Source organism: Miniopterus schreibersii (genome assembly GCF_964146895.1).
Source record: "Miniopterus schreibersii genome assembly, chromosome: 5".
NCBI lineage: Eukaryota > Metazoa > Chordata > Mammalia > Chiroptera > Miniopteridae > Miniopterus > Miniopterus schreibersii.
Genome location: NC_138106.1, coordinates 54,795,305 through 54,810,326, shown reverse-complemented (window position 1 = coordinate 54,810,326; position 15,022 = coordinate 54,795,305). Strand labels below are relative to the sequence as shown.

The 15,022-nt window shown below is 34.9% G+C and overlaps 1 protein-coding gene across 2 annotated transcripts in view; it reads right to left on the bottom strand.

Annotated features, from left to right (window-relative positions):
* Positions 1 to 326: 326 nt before the first annotated feature.
* Positions 327 to 15,022, bottom strand: part of NAA50 (N-alpha-acetyltransferase 50, NatE catalytic subunit) — a 28,727-nt gene continuing 14,031 nt past the window's right edge. Inside the window, exons 2-5 of one of the 2 annotated variants that reach the window (XM_081138917.1) lie at positions 5,432 to 5,568; positions 4,897 to 5,016; positions 4,401 to 4,467; positions 327 to 3,300 (exon numbers count right to left, since the gene is read on the bottom strand). In XM_081138917.1, the coding sequence (XP_080995043.1) occupies positions 3,123 to 3,300; positions 4,401 to 4,467; positions 4,897 to 5,016; positions 5,432 to 5,568 (502 nt within the window). In that variant the 3' untranslated portion in view covers positions 327 to 3,122. The remainder of the gene's footprint in view (positions 3,301 to 4,400; positions 4,468 to 4,896; positions 5,017 to 5,431; positions 5,569 to 15,022) is intronic. The other variant, XM_081138918.1, reaches the window with a different exon arrangement.

The following is a 15,022-nucleotide window of genomic DNA, read 5'->3' as shown; positions in this document are numbered from 1 at the left end:
AGGTGTGATCTTACACCTAAAGTGTGAGGTGTCTTTAACAATTACATTCAAAATATAACAGCAGAAAAAGACTCCTTACATCTTTTTCTCTCATTGAGACTGAACTGCAGATATTGGGTAACGTTTCTAGCAAGTTCCAAAAGGTCTGAATTAGGAGGCTCTTGATTAAACTTTGGCTATTTTAATTAGTTTTAAGTAAGATCTTAAAGATATGTAAAAGTATTTGAAAATCAAACTGGGCAACAGTGAACAATAACTACATATATCTGATCTCAGAATTCAAAACAAAGATTTTTTGTTGACATTTATAACACGTCACAGATTACTACCAGAACATCACATAAGTTTATTTCAGATGTAACAGCAATGTAAAATCAACAAGTTTAATTCTTAACTGCACCAAGTAAACTTAGCCATTTAAGTATTTTTAAAGTTATTCCCTCCAAAAAACTGAGGGAGCTTTTCTTTTCCATCCCACATACCACGGTTTCCCAATAGTTCTGTTTTTGGAGGACTTTCAATTGATGAGTAAACTGCTTTGGGGATATTTCAGAACTTCTTTCCCCATATAAAAACTAATCTGGACAAATTATATATTGCATAGATTTCTCTGCAGATTCTTTTCTTTAGAACCCAAATGCAACTGCCATACAGTATAATTTTTACCTATTTGCCCCACAGTAAAAACCACCTGTCCAGTTAATAGAATTGTTTTACTTCAATAATAGTTTTCATCACATTTCAAAATAACCGACTCAACAGGGGGCATTATTTTGTTTTTACTGACTCATAAGCGTAAGAACTAGCGCCCAGCTTCCACCTCTCCTGTGTCCTCCTCCGCAAGTGGATGGAATTATTTAACACAAGTCTGATGTAGGACAATTAACCCTTTACAAACATTTACAATTTAGGGTAAAGTCACGGACTAGTGTGGAAAAGAAACACTATAATGATAGGGAGCCTACACACTCAATTCAAAATTTAATATTTTTTCCTCCTTAAATAACATGTACTTGTCATGAGGCAGCTATTCGGTTTTCAATAACCACATTTAGGGATACATTCATAGGACTGATTAGATAGTCCAGGTGAAATGGTTATAGAAATAGAGGCAGTGTCATCTCAGAAAACTCATTTATATATCAAAATCTATTTTGATATCTGGAAGTTTACAAAAAGGCTGAATTCTTCAAACTAATTATGCCTTCTGTAACTCAAGCACTCTTCTCTTGGCAAGAGCAAGCAGAAGCTTATCCATGAAGGTAAAGGTGCTTAATGCTAAACTTTTATTCTAAGCTTAGATTTCGACTGCTGAAGTAACTGATACTCAAGAAACAAGCATGGTGTCTTTCTACATTTTTACTATCTTAAGATTAGAACCATATATAAACTCATCCATCAACTATCTTCCTTTTCTGTATTATTCTTGGCACTCAGTTAAGACTGCTGAAGTCTATTGTACTCTGTACTTTCACATTCTCAAATAAGAACTTAAGATTATAAAGTGTGCATAAACATTGTGTAAAATAATTTTGTCATGTAACATATTTGGAGAGATGAGACTTTCATAGCAGAATTTACATAAGAGGATAAATATTGTGAACCAACCTTCCTTTGAAAGTCAAACGACAGAATCTTCAAACTCTGTGCACTGTTTTAAAGTCTAATGAGATCATTTGTTGGGCCACCAATACTGGCAATCATAAAAATTTAAATATTGGAGATGGGTCTATGGAGGAAAACAAGAAATTTCAGATGTCTCCTATCTTACAAAAAGTTATCAACCCGTCAAAACCATTCCTTATACACCAGAAAATGATCTGGCATAAACCAGTCCTGTCAGTAGAGGAGGTCACAGTGACATTTGCATTAGTAACACTTCTAGACTTTTACTTTTCCAAGAATAGAAGCAATATGTTTAACAATTCTCCCTCCCCCAAATCCTTAAACTCAGTATCATAGGCACAGAATGTAAGCAAATCTGGGATGTTCTCCAACAGATAAGCAATAGCACAGCTACGTCGTTCTCAAAAATACTGTCTAGATATTCTTTCCTATATAATCAAATACTCAGTGGCCACACTTTTAACAGCCTGCATTAGCTGACATTCAATGCATTTATTGTGCCACAAGTCCATCTAAACTTACTTTTAGGTATGTTTTAGTATGTCCAAGAGACAACACCTGCTTCAGGATTCTTTAGGGGTATTGACCTATAAGGACATCAACTCCATTTTGAAGGTTAGACTAACTACTGTGAGTTTACTAAAGAAAAGGGAGGGAAAAAAAAAAAATCACAACAAACCTCTTTAGGTCAGTGTTAAAGGCCATATCTCTAGCTGGGATATTTTAAAAAAATCAATCTCACCAGCTCACACTCTAAAAGTTAATGCCACTAATAACAATCAACAGCAGGAAAAATATACCTGCTAACAACCAACCAACTCATTATTAAAAAGCAGTTTAACTCAAATATTGAGACCCAAGTCTAACACTACCTACCCAAACTATCCCACCCACCCTCAGCCACCAATGAGGAAGGAAGAAACAATTGCTTAAAATAACAAAATAAGCTTAGTATTTTTTACAAGGATAACAATGGTCCAACTCCTGAGATAGTACTTAGAAGTATAAAGGTGGAGTTGAAGGCAATGTCTAGGGATTAGTATCCCACAAACAGTCTTGAAAAACCCAAAGTACCACAAACACACTAAACTTGTCTATTTAGAGAACAAGATATTGCTGCTGCTTCTTTGTCTTTTGAAATATATAATATTTTGTAGGCTCTGCCCTTCAATGTGAAAGCAGGACATAAAAAAAGCTAAAACTAAATTGAAACTGACATCCAAATTTTCGGGACCATATATCGTAACTGTGAAATAAACAGATCTATACCTCTCCTTACTACAATCACCCCACCTCACAAAATAAGAAAACAAAAACAACCCAAACATGATTAATTTTGAAAGTATTAAAACTTTTAGAGGAAAGGGAAGGAAAGAAAGGAGGAAAAACAAGAACAAGGAGTGGGAAAAGTCTTAAAAGAAAAGGGGGAAAAAAATCAATGGGCCTTTCTTTTATTTGGCGACAAGCAAGTGCAAGAAAGTTCATGTGTAATTTGTTCAGTTGTCTGTCTTTTGCACATCTGCATTCTGGCCAGAAGGGACTTTGAGGTTTTTCTGCAGCACATGAGCATCTGCGGGCTCTATTCTCTTGTAGTAGTTCTTCTTGGTCTCAATTATCTCAAAGCCAAACTTCCTGTAGAAGTCAATTGCTGACTCGTTGCTGATCTGGACATGCCTGAGATATAAAACAGGGTATCAGGGGAAAAAAAAAATAAAAAAATTAAGATCTCATTAGCTTTTACGTGTTCCCACAGATAGCTTCAAATTGGTTGAAGGTGGAATACTGCAGACATCTGTTAAAGATTTTCTTTACAATTATTAGTAATAAACAAAGATTAAGTATTCATTTCAGAATACCTTCTGATGACAGATTTACACTTTTAACCTAACTTTTACATTTACAAGGCAGTTGGCTAAGATTAGGCAACACAAGGAATAGTGTTTATTCTTAAAATCAACAAAGGGCTAGCTATCATAACATTTTCTATTGCAAGGAGAGAAAAGATTCCTGTAATTAATAATGGGTAAATAATCATAGGCATGATTCAAAGACCATATTAACACATGCAGGAAAAAAAAATTTAAAAACCAGAGTCTCAAATGCCTGAATATATCCTCTTTGTGATTGATATAAAAACATGCTATATTTTGAAAACAAATTATTTGAGCTTTCTTAATTACTCCTCAAATAGCATTATATAACTTAATCTCTCCCACTGTCAAAGTAAAAATGAGAATAAAATCTATATCATAAACAATCCATTGTTAATCCGAGGTGTCTTATGATCCAAGTATAATACCTGCCAGGTACTCTCTGATTTTGATAATTAAACACTACTACTAATGAGCACATAAGGAAGACACTTGAACAAAACGCAGAGTGCAAACTGAGGGCAAAGAAAAGTACTATTAATAACCACCCTCGACCATGGTGTTTCCAAAAGACAATGAGCCCAGTTGGCATGGCTCAGTGGTTGAGTGTGGACGTATGAACCAGGAGGTCACAGTTCGAGTCCCAGTCAGGGCACATGCCTGGATTGTGGGCTCAATTCCCAGGACAGGGCCTAGAGGAAGCAGCCAATCAATGACTCTCTCATCATTGATGTTTCTACCTCGCTCTCCCTCTCTCTTCCTACTATCTGTGAAATCAATAGAAATATGTATTTTTAAAAAAGACAATGAAATAAGTGATCAGATTTTAAAGTTTCTATAAAGATTTCTATTGCCAATTTACTAAACTCTTTAGATAACTGTATTAAATACAATTTTACTTACAGATAGATGTTGTCAAAAGTGCCATCTTTTTCACAGATGTTTAAGACATGATTTAACATTTTAGTTCCTATTAATAAGACAAACAAATTAGTAATCTCATAAAGATCAACCTTTAAATTACACATCTAATGACCATCCTAACACTTAATGAGTCCTTACAGAATTTGAAGCAAATACTAGAACTCCTGATTTTCCAAATATTTGTTCTCTCTCTATACTATTCATGTGTAAAAATGCTAGCAGAAAAGCAACCTTTATATACAAAACATTCCAGGTAGAAGGAAAACAGAAAAAGCAAAAGGGACATGGATAACAAATCTATATAGGACTTCCAATTGAATTATGCTAATAAATAAGTAGTTTTCACGTTATCTCATATAATTCAGTAACCATTCTCCAGTATTCCTAAAAGAAACACTTTGACTTACTGGGTCAGGAACAATAACAATGTGTTTATGCGTCTCTGAAGAAATAAAGAACACACAAATAATTTTACCTATTCCTAGCCTTCGGTATGGTGCCAGACATCCTAGTGTCATGATGTAAAGTCTCTTCTGATTCTGTGAATGATCCACCCTACAGCATACGGCACCGACTGCAATGTCATTGAAATAGGCTGCCATGGAAAACATAAAGATGTAACATTCAACAGTCAGAATAACACATTTCATTAAATCTTTCCAACACCATCTATGATGATTAAACTTGCTTTCAGTATTAAATTTTATCAGCTACTCTGAATTCTGACAGCTTTAAAAACCTCCTACACTTTCTTAGAAATTTAATTCTCATCTAGATTAAAGCTAAATATGTGAAAACACACAGGCATAACAATAAATAAAAGTTGCAGCATTTCCTTTTAAATTTCAAATATTTTGTCTTAATTTCTCTGAGATTTTTCTCAGAACCTGGATCGTCCCCATTTCTTCACTTGTAAAATAAGGAGATTAAACTGGTTAACTCTTTCTGTTCTACTATTAAAAACTAGGGGTCAAGAACATGAACAAATGAAGAAAAACAACATATTATACCAAGTTTTGCTAGCTCGCCAACCTCCAGCACATCCTTGTAGAACTTGTCATTGTAGCTGACAGGAAAGATGACCTGGTTTAATCTCTTCAGCTGCTTAATATTGTGTGGTGTTACATCTCCCAGCTCGATCCGGCTACTGGAACAAACCAAAATGTACTCAATAAAATATAATTAGCTGAATTTGTTAAAATGAACATATTGAAAGAGTACCAAATCTTTTTTACATGATTAAAAAATCCTATCTTTCCACAGTAACTTCATATCCTTATGAAGATTACTATCTATTCATAAGCAGATTTTGCCAGTCATTACACCCAGATTCAACTCATAGTTTTCATACACTTGTATACATTTAGAGATAAATACAGTAAACAATTGCTAAGAAGTCCAGAATAATACATGCTATATAAATGCCAACATTTTCCTTGTCATCTACAGTTCAAAAAATTTAAAAACATCTCTTATTGATCAAAACAAATGATGATACTTATACTTGTAAGGCGGTAGCAAATGGGATCCTTACACTCTGCTGGTGGGAATGTCAATGGATGTATCTTTAGAAGAAAATCTAGAACCATGTATCAAAAAGCCTAAAAAGTGCATTTCCTTTGTCCAAGTAATTCTACTCTAGAGATTTATTCTAAGAATATAATCCAAATATGCAAAATTATGCAAATTCTATTCATTGAGCCAGGAGCCACCTACAGAGTCACATGGGGTGGTATTCAAAACCTAGATTCCTGGACCCCACCCCACACCTTCAGAAGCAGAATCTCTGGAAATGGAACAAGAGAACCCGCATTTTGAAATAAACAAAATACCTCAGTTTGAAAACTACCTGCTAAGAAACTGTATGTAATTAAAACTACTGTTCCATGGGAAAAGGGATTAAAGCTAAAAAGTTTCAGATTCATAGTAACAAAGCTATTTTACCAACAGAGCTGTCAACAAAAAAAATTTTTTAATAGCTCATCAATTTTACTACCATAAAGGCTGATTAAATATGACAAATCTGAATAGCATCTACATAATCTTTTCTTCCTACTATCACTATAGCACTATCATTAGTTGAGCTGCTTATATACATTGCCTTTTTTTCAATCCTCACTGGAAGATATTTTTTCCATTGTTTTTCAGAGAGTGGAAGGGGAGAGAGAGAGGAACACTGATGTGAGAGAGACACACAGGCTGCCTCCTGCATGCACCCTTATCGGGGCTGGGGACTGAGCCTATAACTGAGGTACATGCCCTTGGCTGGAACTGAACCAGAGACCCTTCGGTCCTCAGGCCCATGCTCTGCCACTGAGCCAAACTGGCTAGGACTATACACTGTCTTCTTAAAAATCTTAACAATGGGGTATAGCAGGTGATAAAAACATTAAAAGAAAACATCAAATAAAAATGAGTTCAAAAATGAAACAATCTGATGCCAACAAAACAGCTACAAAGAGTAAGTCCTACTCTTTCAGTGCTAGTTCCAGATCACAATGGCATTGGTTAACAGCAGGAAATACGAACAATACACCCTAATCAGTCATTTGCAATATAGGAACACAGGTGTGTTTTTTTTTTTAATTTTTATTCATTGATGAGAGGGAGAGAGAGAATACTGATTTGTTGTTGCACTGATTTATACATTCATTGGTTGATTCTTGTATGTGCCCTGACCAGGGATGGAACCTGCAACCCTGGCGTATCAGGACGACATTCTAACCAACTGAGCTACCTGGCCAGAGCCTAGGCACATCGGTTTTTAAAACTGTTAAAGAAATGGCTAAACAAGAATGTTAATCAACATACTTTTATAACTGCAAAAAAGAGAAAAAAGTCCGAGTGTCCGCCAAGAAGGAACTAATTAAATAAAGCATGATATATTTATATATATTAGCACAGAAAAGCAGTGTTGATATATTGTTTTGTGGGGTGGAAAGCATATTCCAACTACATATATATATAAAAATTATGATTCAACTTCTGTTATTACATACAAAAATCGTTTAAAAGCATATTCCAAAAGGCCCTGGCTAGGTAGCTCAATAGGTTAGAGCATCATCCTGACAAGCCAAGGTTTCAGGTTCGATCTCCAGGCACATACAAGCAGCAACTAATGAATACATAGACAAGTAGAAAAAATAGATATTTCTCTCTCTTCCTAATATCAATCAATAAATTAAAAAAATTAAAAGCATATTCTAAAGAATGTGGTCAAAATTGTAGGTAATTTTTAAAACAGTATCCTCTGAAATGTTAAAATTTAGGTACTGGAAAACAACAGAATGTATCACAGCTCTTAAAAACACCCCCCACCCCATTACAGACAGTTATGTTCATTTGGAACTTTAGCCTTCCTGCCTCAATTATTTCATTTTTATGCTACTGTTTTTTATTATTTAATTGTGACCAACTACCCTTGAACATTTTGTATGTCTTCTTAAAATCTGAACATTTTATCCAAAACCTTTTCATGATTAAAATTTAGTGGGCTCATCACATACCCACCATTTATCACTCATAGGTTTTCTATTGGCAGATACTGATTGTTAAGCTATAAAATACAGGATCCCTTAAAATACAGGATCCCATCTTACATAAATATCTATTATTTTTTTAAAGAATTCCTCCCATTTAATTAACACACCCATCACCTCATGTAATTACCGTTCTTGGTGTGTGGGAACATTTAAGTTCTCCTCTCTTAGCAAATTTCAGTTATATGATACAGTGTTTTCTACCTTAGAGCCTCAGACCGTATTCATTTTGAAGTTGAAAGTTTGTGCCCTTTTACCAATCTCTCCCTATTTCCCCACCCTGGCAACCACTTTTCTATTATTTCTGAGATTTTTCTTAAGATTCCATATGTAAGTGATACCATGCAACATAATGCTACTCTTTAACTTAGTATAGCACCACAAACTGGGTGCACTAATTTCTTTTTTATAATATAGTTTTATTAATTATATTTAGAGCAAATTACCTAAAAATCACTCCATTGCACTTAAAAAAATTTGGTCTCTGGCCCTGGCCAGTGGCTCAATTGGTTGGAGCATTGTCCCATACATCAATAGGTGGCAGGTTCAATCCTCAGTCAGTGTGCGTACAGGAGGTAACCGATCAATATTTCCCTCCCTCCCTCTCTCTCTAAAAATCAATAAAAACATATCCTTGGGTGAGGATTAAAAAAAAAAAAAGTTAGTCTCTGTATTTTAAAAGTGACTGAGCCCTGGCCGGTGTGGTTCAGTGCTTAGAGTGTCAATCCATGTACCTGGGTTGCATGCTCAATACTGACTGGGCCATGTGGGGGAGGCAACCAATCAATGTCTCTCTCTCACATTGATGTTTTTCTTTCTCTCTTTTCCCACCCCTCCTTCCCTTCCACTTTCTCTAAAAATCAATGAAAAAATATCCTCAGGTGAGGATCAACAACACAAGAGTGATTGAAAAATTATATTATGAAGTCTAATACTAAACAACAACAAAGAAAAACTTAAAAACTCAGAAGTCAAGCTTCTAAATTATAAGTGAGTGAACTTGAATTTAAAAAATTTTAAGAATAATTTCTAGGTAATTATCAGGATTCAAGTATATTTAAAATTTTTAAAAGGATAAAAACCAGGTATTTCTTACCTTCACACAGAAGGAAAAGGTGATTATAGTGCAGGGTGCTAGACTGAATCTATTAGAAATTAACTACTAAAAAAAGTTTACATTAGGGTAGACAGATCAAGTCTAAATATAGAACACAATACTGAATCATTAGGAAATAGGCAAGTTAGTCTTTCCTTGCATAATTTTAAAATATACATGTCTTGATTAAAAAACAAAAACAGAAAAAAAACCTAGTCCATCACCATAGAAATGACTTAGGAAGTGAAAATATCCTTTAAGACTACAACCAGAAATAACTTTGATATACAGAATCTTTCAATATTTTTCTATGGACAAACAGACAGACACCTACACATTTTAAATTCCAGAATTGGGATACTATAAAATTGTTTGATCGCTATTTAAGAAAGGAATTAAGCAAGTTCGATTATAAATAGATTGTCAGGATATGCTATAAACAGAATTTTAAAGTGGCTATTAAATGTAGCTATCAGCAAAATTGACCTTCAAATAGTTTAACTCTCGTGAACATTACATGTCTGACTGAAATGGAATACTTTTGGAATCCTGATCACTTAGCTCTGAATTATTTTAAGAAGTGGATATTCTAAATATATCAGAGTAATATCATCAACTTTTAAACATGATTTAGCAAAGTACATGTAGTATCAAAGGCATAAACATAAGAGGGCTACGTAGAAATCACTTGACTGTAAACAATCAAAAAGCTTTTAGAAGTTAAAAGAACTTCTAAATTAAAAGTTAAAAAACTCTATCTCCATTACAAAACTGAAGAATAGAGTTTTAAAGTATTCTACTTGTGGATCTAAAATTTTTTAGAGTTCTCACGAACATCAAAGTTGCTCATTCAAAGCATAAAGCAATTATTTCAATATACAAACACCTATGTGCTAATACCTAGAATGCAAAGGAATTTAAACTTAGTAGGAAATACAGGTATATACAAACATGTGCTAGTAATAGCATATGCTCACAAAGTACGAAAATAATATTAAATAGAATTGATCCTGGGAAAGGTTATGAAGGATGCCTAGGAATTTGTTTAGTGGGAGGGCAAGAAATGCATTCTAAGGAGAGGGTAGAACATGAACAAAATAGCAATGAATTCCCAGAACTATAGCAATGTAATACGGTAAGACAAAGTGTGCTTTGTATAAATGTGGATATGGGTTGGAGAGGAAGGAGAACCAATTTATGAGGGCCTTGCACATGGAATACTTTTGTAATCCTGTAAGCTAATACTTTTGTAATTTTGTAAGCTCGTACTTGGGGGAGGGGGAGATAGTACTTGGTTGTCTTTTCTATTTATACTTATCTTGATCTCAATCTCATAGCGTTATGGCTTTAATGCTGCCAATTTTAATATTTCTGTCCCTAGCCTAGAAGAAAACTCCTAAGCTCCAAAGCATCTCTAGTAGACACCTTACATAAAATATATGCAAAACTAGATTTGACCTTTCCCCGAAATATGTCTGACCTGCAGCTTTCCCTACCAGGCCTCTGCATCCTTGGCTGTAGGTTACTCCCTTAACCTCAAGTCTTTTTGTTCAAATGATAACTCAGGAAAGGATACTCTGACACACATGTTTTTCTATCCTTATAATAGTCTTGATAGGCTTTCTTATCAATCAGGGTTATGTATACCTCAAAGAAAGTTTAGAAGTGTTTCTTCTTGCTCTTTAGTTCTGACAGTGTTTGCTTCATGTATTTTCAAGTTATTAAAAGCATAAATATTAGAACTGTTATAAGTTGATACTTTTATCATTTTATAACTTTTTGCTGTATTAGTCCTTGTAACTTACTAAATGACCATCCTGATCTCACACCCATCTGACACCATATATAGTTATTAAATTATTACTGACTATATTCCCTATGATGTACTTTACATCCCTATTACTACCAATTTGTACATTTTAATCCCTTTACCTTTTCACACACACCCCAACTCCCCTCCCATCTGGCAACATCAAAACGTTCTCTGTATCTATGAGTCTGTTTTGGTACTTATTCCTTTTGTTTTTTTAGATTAAATTGTTGACAGATATATAGTTATTGCCATTTTACTGTTCAGATTTTTTTCTTCTTAAAGAAGACCCTTTCATTTTTCATGTAATACAGGTTTGGTGGTGATGAAATCCTTTAGCTTTTTTTGTCCTTCCAGTCTAAATGATAGCTTTGCTGGGTAATCTTGGTTATAGGTCCCTGCTATTCATCATTTTCAGTATTTCTTGTCAATCCCTTCTGGCCTACAAAGCTTCTGTTGAGAAAATCAGCTGACGGTCTAATGGGAGCTCCCTTGTAGGTAACTAACTGCTTTTTTCTTGCTGCTTTTAAGGTTCTCTCTTTGCTGTAACCTTTTGCAATTTAATTATGCTGTGTCTTGGTGTGGGTCTCTATGGGTTCATCTTTTTTTTTTTTTTTTTTTTTAAATAAGTTCTTATTGATTTCAGAGAGAGGAAGGGAGAGATAGAGACACCAATGATGAGAGTCATTGATCGGCTGCCTCCTGCATGCCCCCCACTGGGACTGGAGCCCACAACCCAGGTATGTGCCCTGACCGGGAATAGAACCTCAATCTCCTGGATAATAGGTCAATGCTCAACCACTAAGCCACGCCGGCTGGTCTGGGCTCATTTTCTTTGAGATTCTCTGTGCTTCCTGAACTTGTACATCTATTTCCTTCAACAGGTTAGGGAAGTTTTCTGTCATTTTTTAAAATAGTTTTCAAATTTTGTGCTCTCTCTCTTCTCCTGGCATCCCTAGGACAAGAATGTTGGTATACCTGAAGGTGTCCCAAAGGCTCCATACACAATCTTCATTTCTTTTGGTTCCATTTTTTTTTTGCAGTTTTAATTGGGTGGTTTTTGCATCCTTATATTCCAAATTGCTGTACTGATTCTTGGCTTCATCTACTCTACTGATGATTCCCTGTAAATTATTCTTTCAGTTAGTGTATCCAAATTGGAAAGAAGTAAGAAAAAGTGCCATTATTTGCAGATGACATGACACTATACATAAAAAACCCCTAAAGACTCTACCAAAAAACTGCTAGATTTAATCAATGAATTTGGCAAAATAGCAGGACACATAATTAGTATCCAGAAATCGATGGCACTTTTATACACCAATAATGAACTCTCAGAAAGAGAAATTAAAAAAATAATCCCATTTACCACTGCAACAACAAAAATAAGACGCCTAGGAATAAATTTAACCAAGAAAGTGAGATCTGTACTCAGAAAACTATAGGACACTGAAAAAGGAAACAGAGGAAAATATAAACAGGAAGTATATACCATGTTCATGGATTGGAAGGATTGACATCATTAAAATGTTCATACTAACCAAAGCAATCTATAAATTTAATGCAATCCCTATTAAAATACCAATGGCATACTTCACAGATCTAAAACAACTATTCCAAAAATTTATACAGAACCAAAGAAGACCTCAAATAGCCTCAGAAATCTTAAGAAGAACAAAGTTGGAGGGACCACAATACTAAACAGCAAACTATACTACAAAGCCATTGTCATCAAAACAGCCTGAAAGTGGCACAAGAACAGGCATATAGACCAACACGGAGACCTCAGAAATCGACCCACACCATTATAGTCAAATAATTATTTGACAAAGAAAGTAACAGCATACAATGGAATAAAGACACTCTCTTCAATAAATGGTGTTGGGCAAATTGGACAGGTACATGCCCCCCAAAAGAAAGTAGACCACCAACTTACACCATATACAAGAATAAACTCAAAATGGATAAAAGGCTTAAAGGTAAGATGCAAACCCACAAAAATTCTAGAATAAAACATAGGCAGTAAAATCCCAGAAATCTCACATAATGGTATTTTTGCAGATACATCTCCTAGGGCAAGAGAAACAAAGGAAAAATAAACAAATGGGACTACATCAAACCAAAAATCTTCTACACTGCAAAATAAACCACCAACAAAGTTAAAAGGGAGCCCACCAGAGCTTATTTGCCAATGATACATCTGATAAGGAGTTAATTTCCAAAAAAATATACAGAAGTAATACAACTCAACACAGGAAGACAAAAAATCCAGCTAAAAATGGGCAAAGGTCCAGCCGGTGTGGGTCAGCAGTTGAGCATCAACCTATGATCTAGGAGATCGCCGTTCAATTCCCAGTCAGGGCACATGCCCAGGTTGCGGGCTCAATCCCCAACAGGAGGCAGCTGATCAATGACTCTCTCATCACTGATGTTTCTATCTCCCTCTCCCTCCTCTCTCTGAAATCAATAAAAATATATTAAAAAAAAAAATGGGCAAAGGACCTGAGTAGATACTTCTCCATAGAGGACATACAGATGGCCAAGAGACATACGAAAAAATGCTCCACAGCACTAATCATCAGAGATGCAAAGAAAAACTACAATGAGGTATCACCTTACACCTGCCAGAATGTATACCATCAATAAATCAACAAACAAGTGCTGGTGAAGATGTGGAGAAAACAGAACCCCAATACACTGCTGATGCAAACGCAGACTGGTGCAGGCATTGTGGAAAACAATATGGACGTTCCTCAAAAAATTAAAAATGGAATTGCCCTTTGAGCCAGTGATTCTACTTCTGGGAATATATCCTTAGAATCTCCAAACACCAATCAGAAAGAATATATGCATCCCTATGTTCATAGCAGCATTATTTACAATAGCTAAGATCTGGAAACAGCCCAAATGCCGATCAGATGACTAGATAAAAAATTGTGGTGTATTTCCACGTGTAACGTATTAGGAGTCCAGTTTCCGCACATCCTTTCCAACACTTTCTAATGTCTTTTTGCTTATGGCTAAAAAACTGGTGTGAAGTCATAATCTCATTAGATTTGCATTTCTCTAATGATTTAATGATGCCAAGTATTTTTGTGTATGGTTATTCACCATTTGTTCATTTTATCTGGTGAAATGGCTATTTAAATCTTTTGTCCATGGTCTAGGCCTGTAAACAAACCTGTAATTTTTACATTAATTCATAAGAAAATAATTCCCATTTTAAAATTAGATTGTTTCTTACTGAGTTGTAAGAATTCTTTATATATTCTGGATACATGTAATTTAACTTTTATATGTATAATCTGTAACTACTTTCTCCTAATTTGTGGCCTTTCATTTTCTTAACAGTGTACCATACTAATGTAAGCTCTTACTAATAGGGAAAATTGGGACCTCTCTGTATCATCTTCACAAATGTAAATCTAAAACTGTAACTAAAACTATTCTAAAACTAAATTTAAAACTATCCTAAAGTTTTTCTTGTGTTTTGTTTTGTTTTTAGAGGAGGAGGTACAGTTCCCATATTAGTTTCCACTATAAGTAGTCTAGTAAGTGTGTAATAACGTTATGTCTTAAAAAATGTACATATGCGAATTAAAAAGTACTACTAAAAATGCAAACTATCACCTGAGCCTTCAGAGAGCTGAGACATATGATTTTTGCTGGTGGAGGGTCTTGCCTTGATGTTAATGGTGGCTGAATGATCAGGATGGTGGTTGCTGAAGGTCGGGGTTGCTGTGGCAATTTCTCGAGACAATGAAGTTTGCTGCATTGAATGACTTTTCCTTTCACTATTACTTTGTAGCATGCAATGCTGTACAATAGGATTTTACACATAGTAGTACTTCTTTCAAAATTGGAGTCAATTCTCTCAAACTCTTCAGCTGCTTTCTCAACTGAGTTTATGTAATATTCTAAATCCTATGTTGTTTTTCAACAAAAATCTTCACAGCATTTTAACCAGAAATAGATTCCATCTCAAGAAACCACTTTCTTTGCTTAACCATAAGCAAAGTTCTCTTGCTATTTCCATCACATCTGCAGTTACTTCCTCTACTGAAAAGTCTTTGAGTCCCTCAAAGTCACCCATGAGGGTTGGAATCAACTTCCCCCAAACTCCTGTTAATGTTGATTTTTTTGGACCTATTCCCAT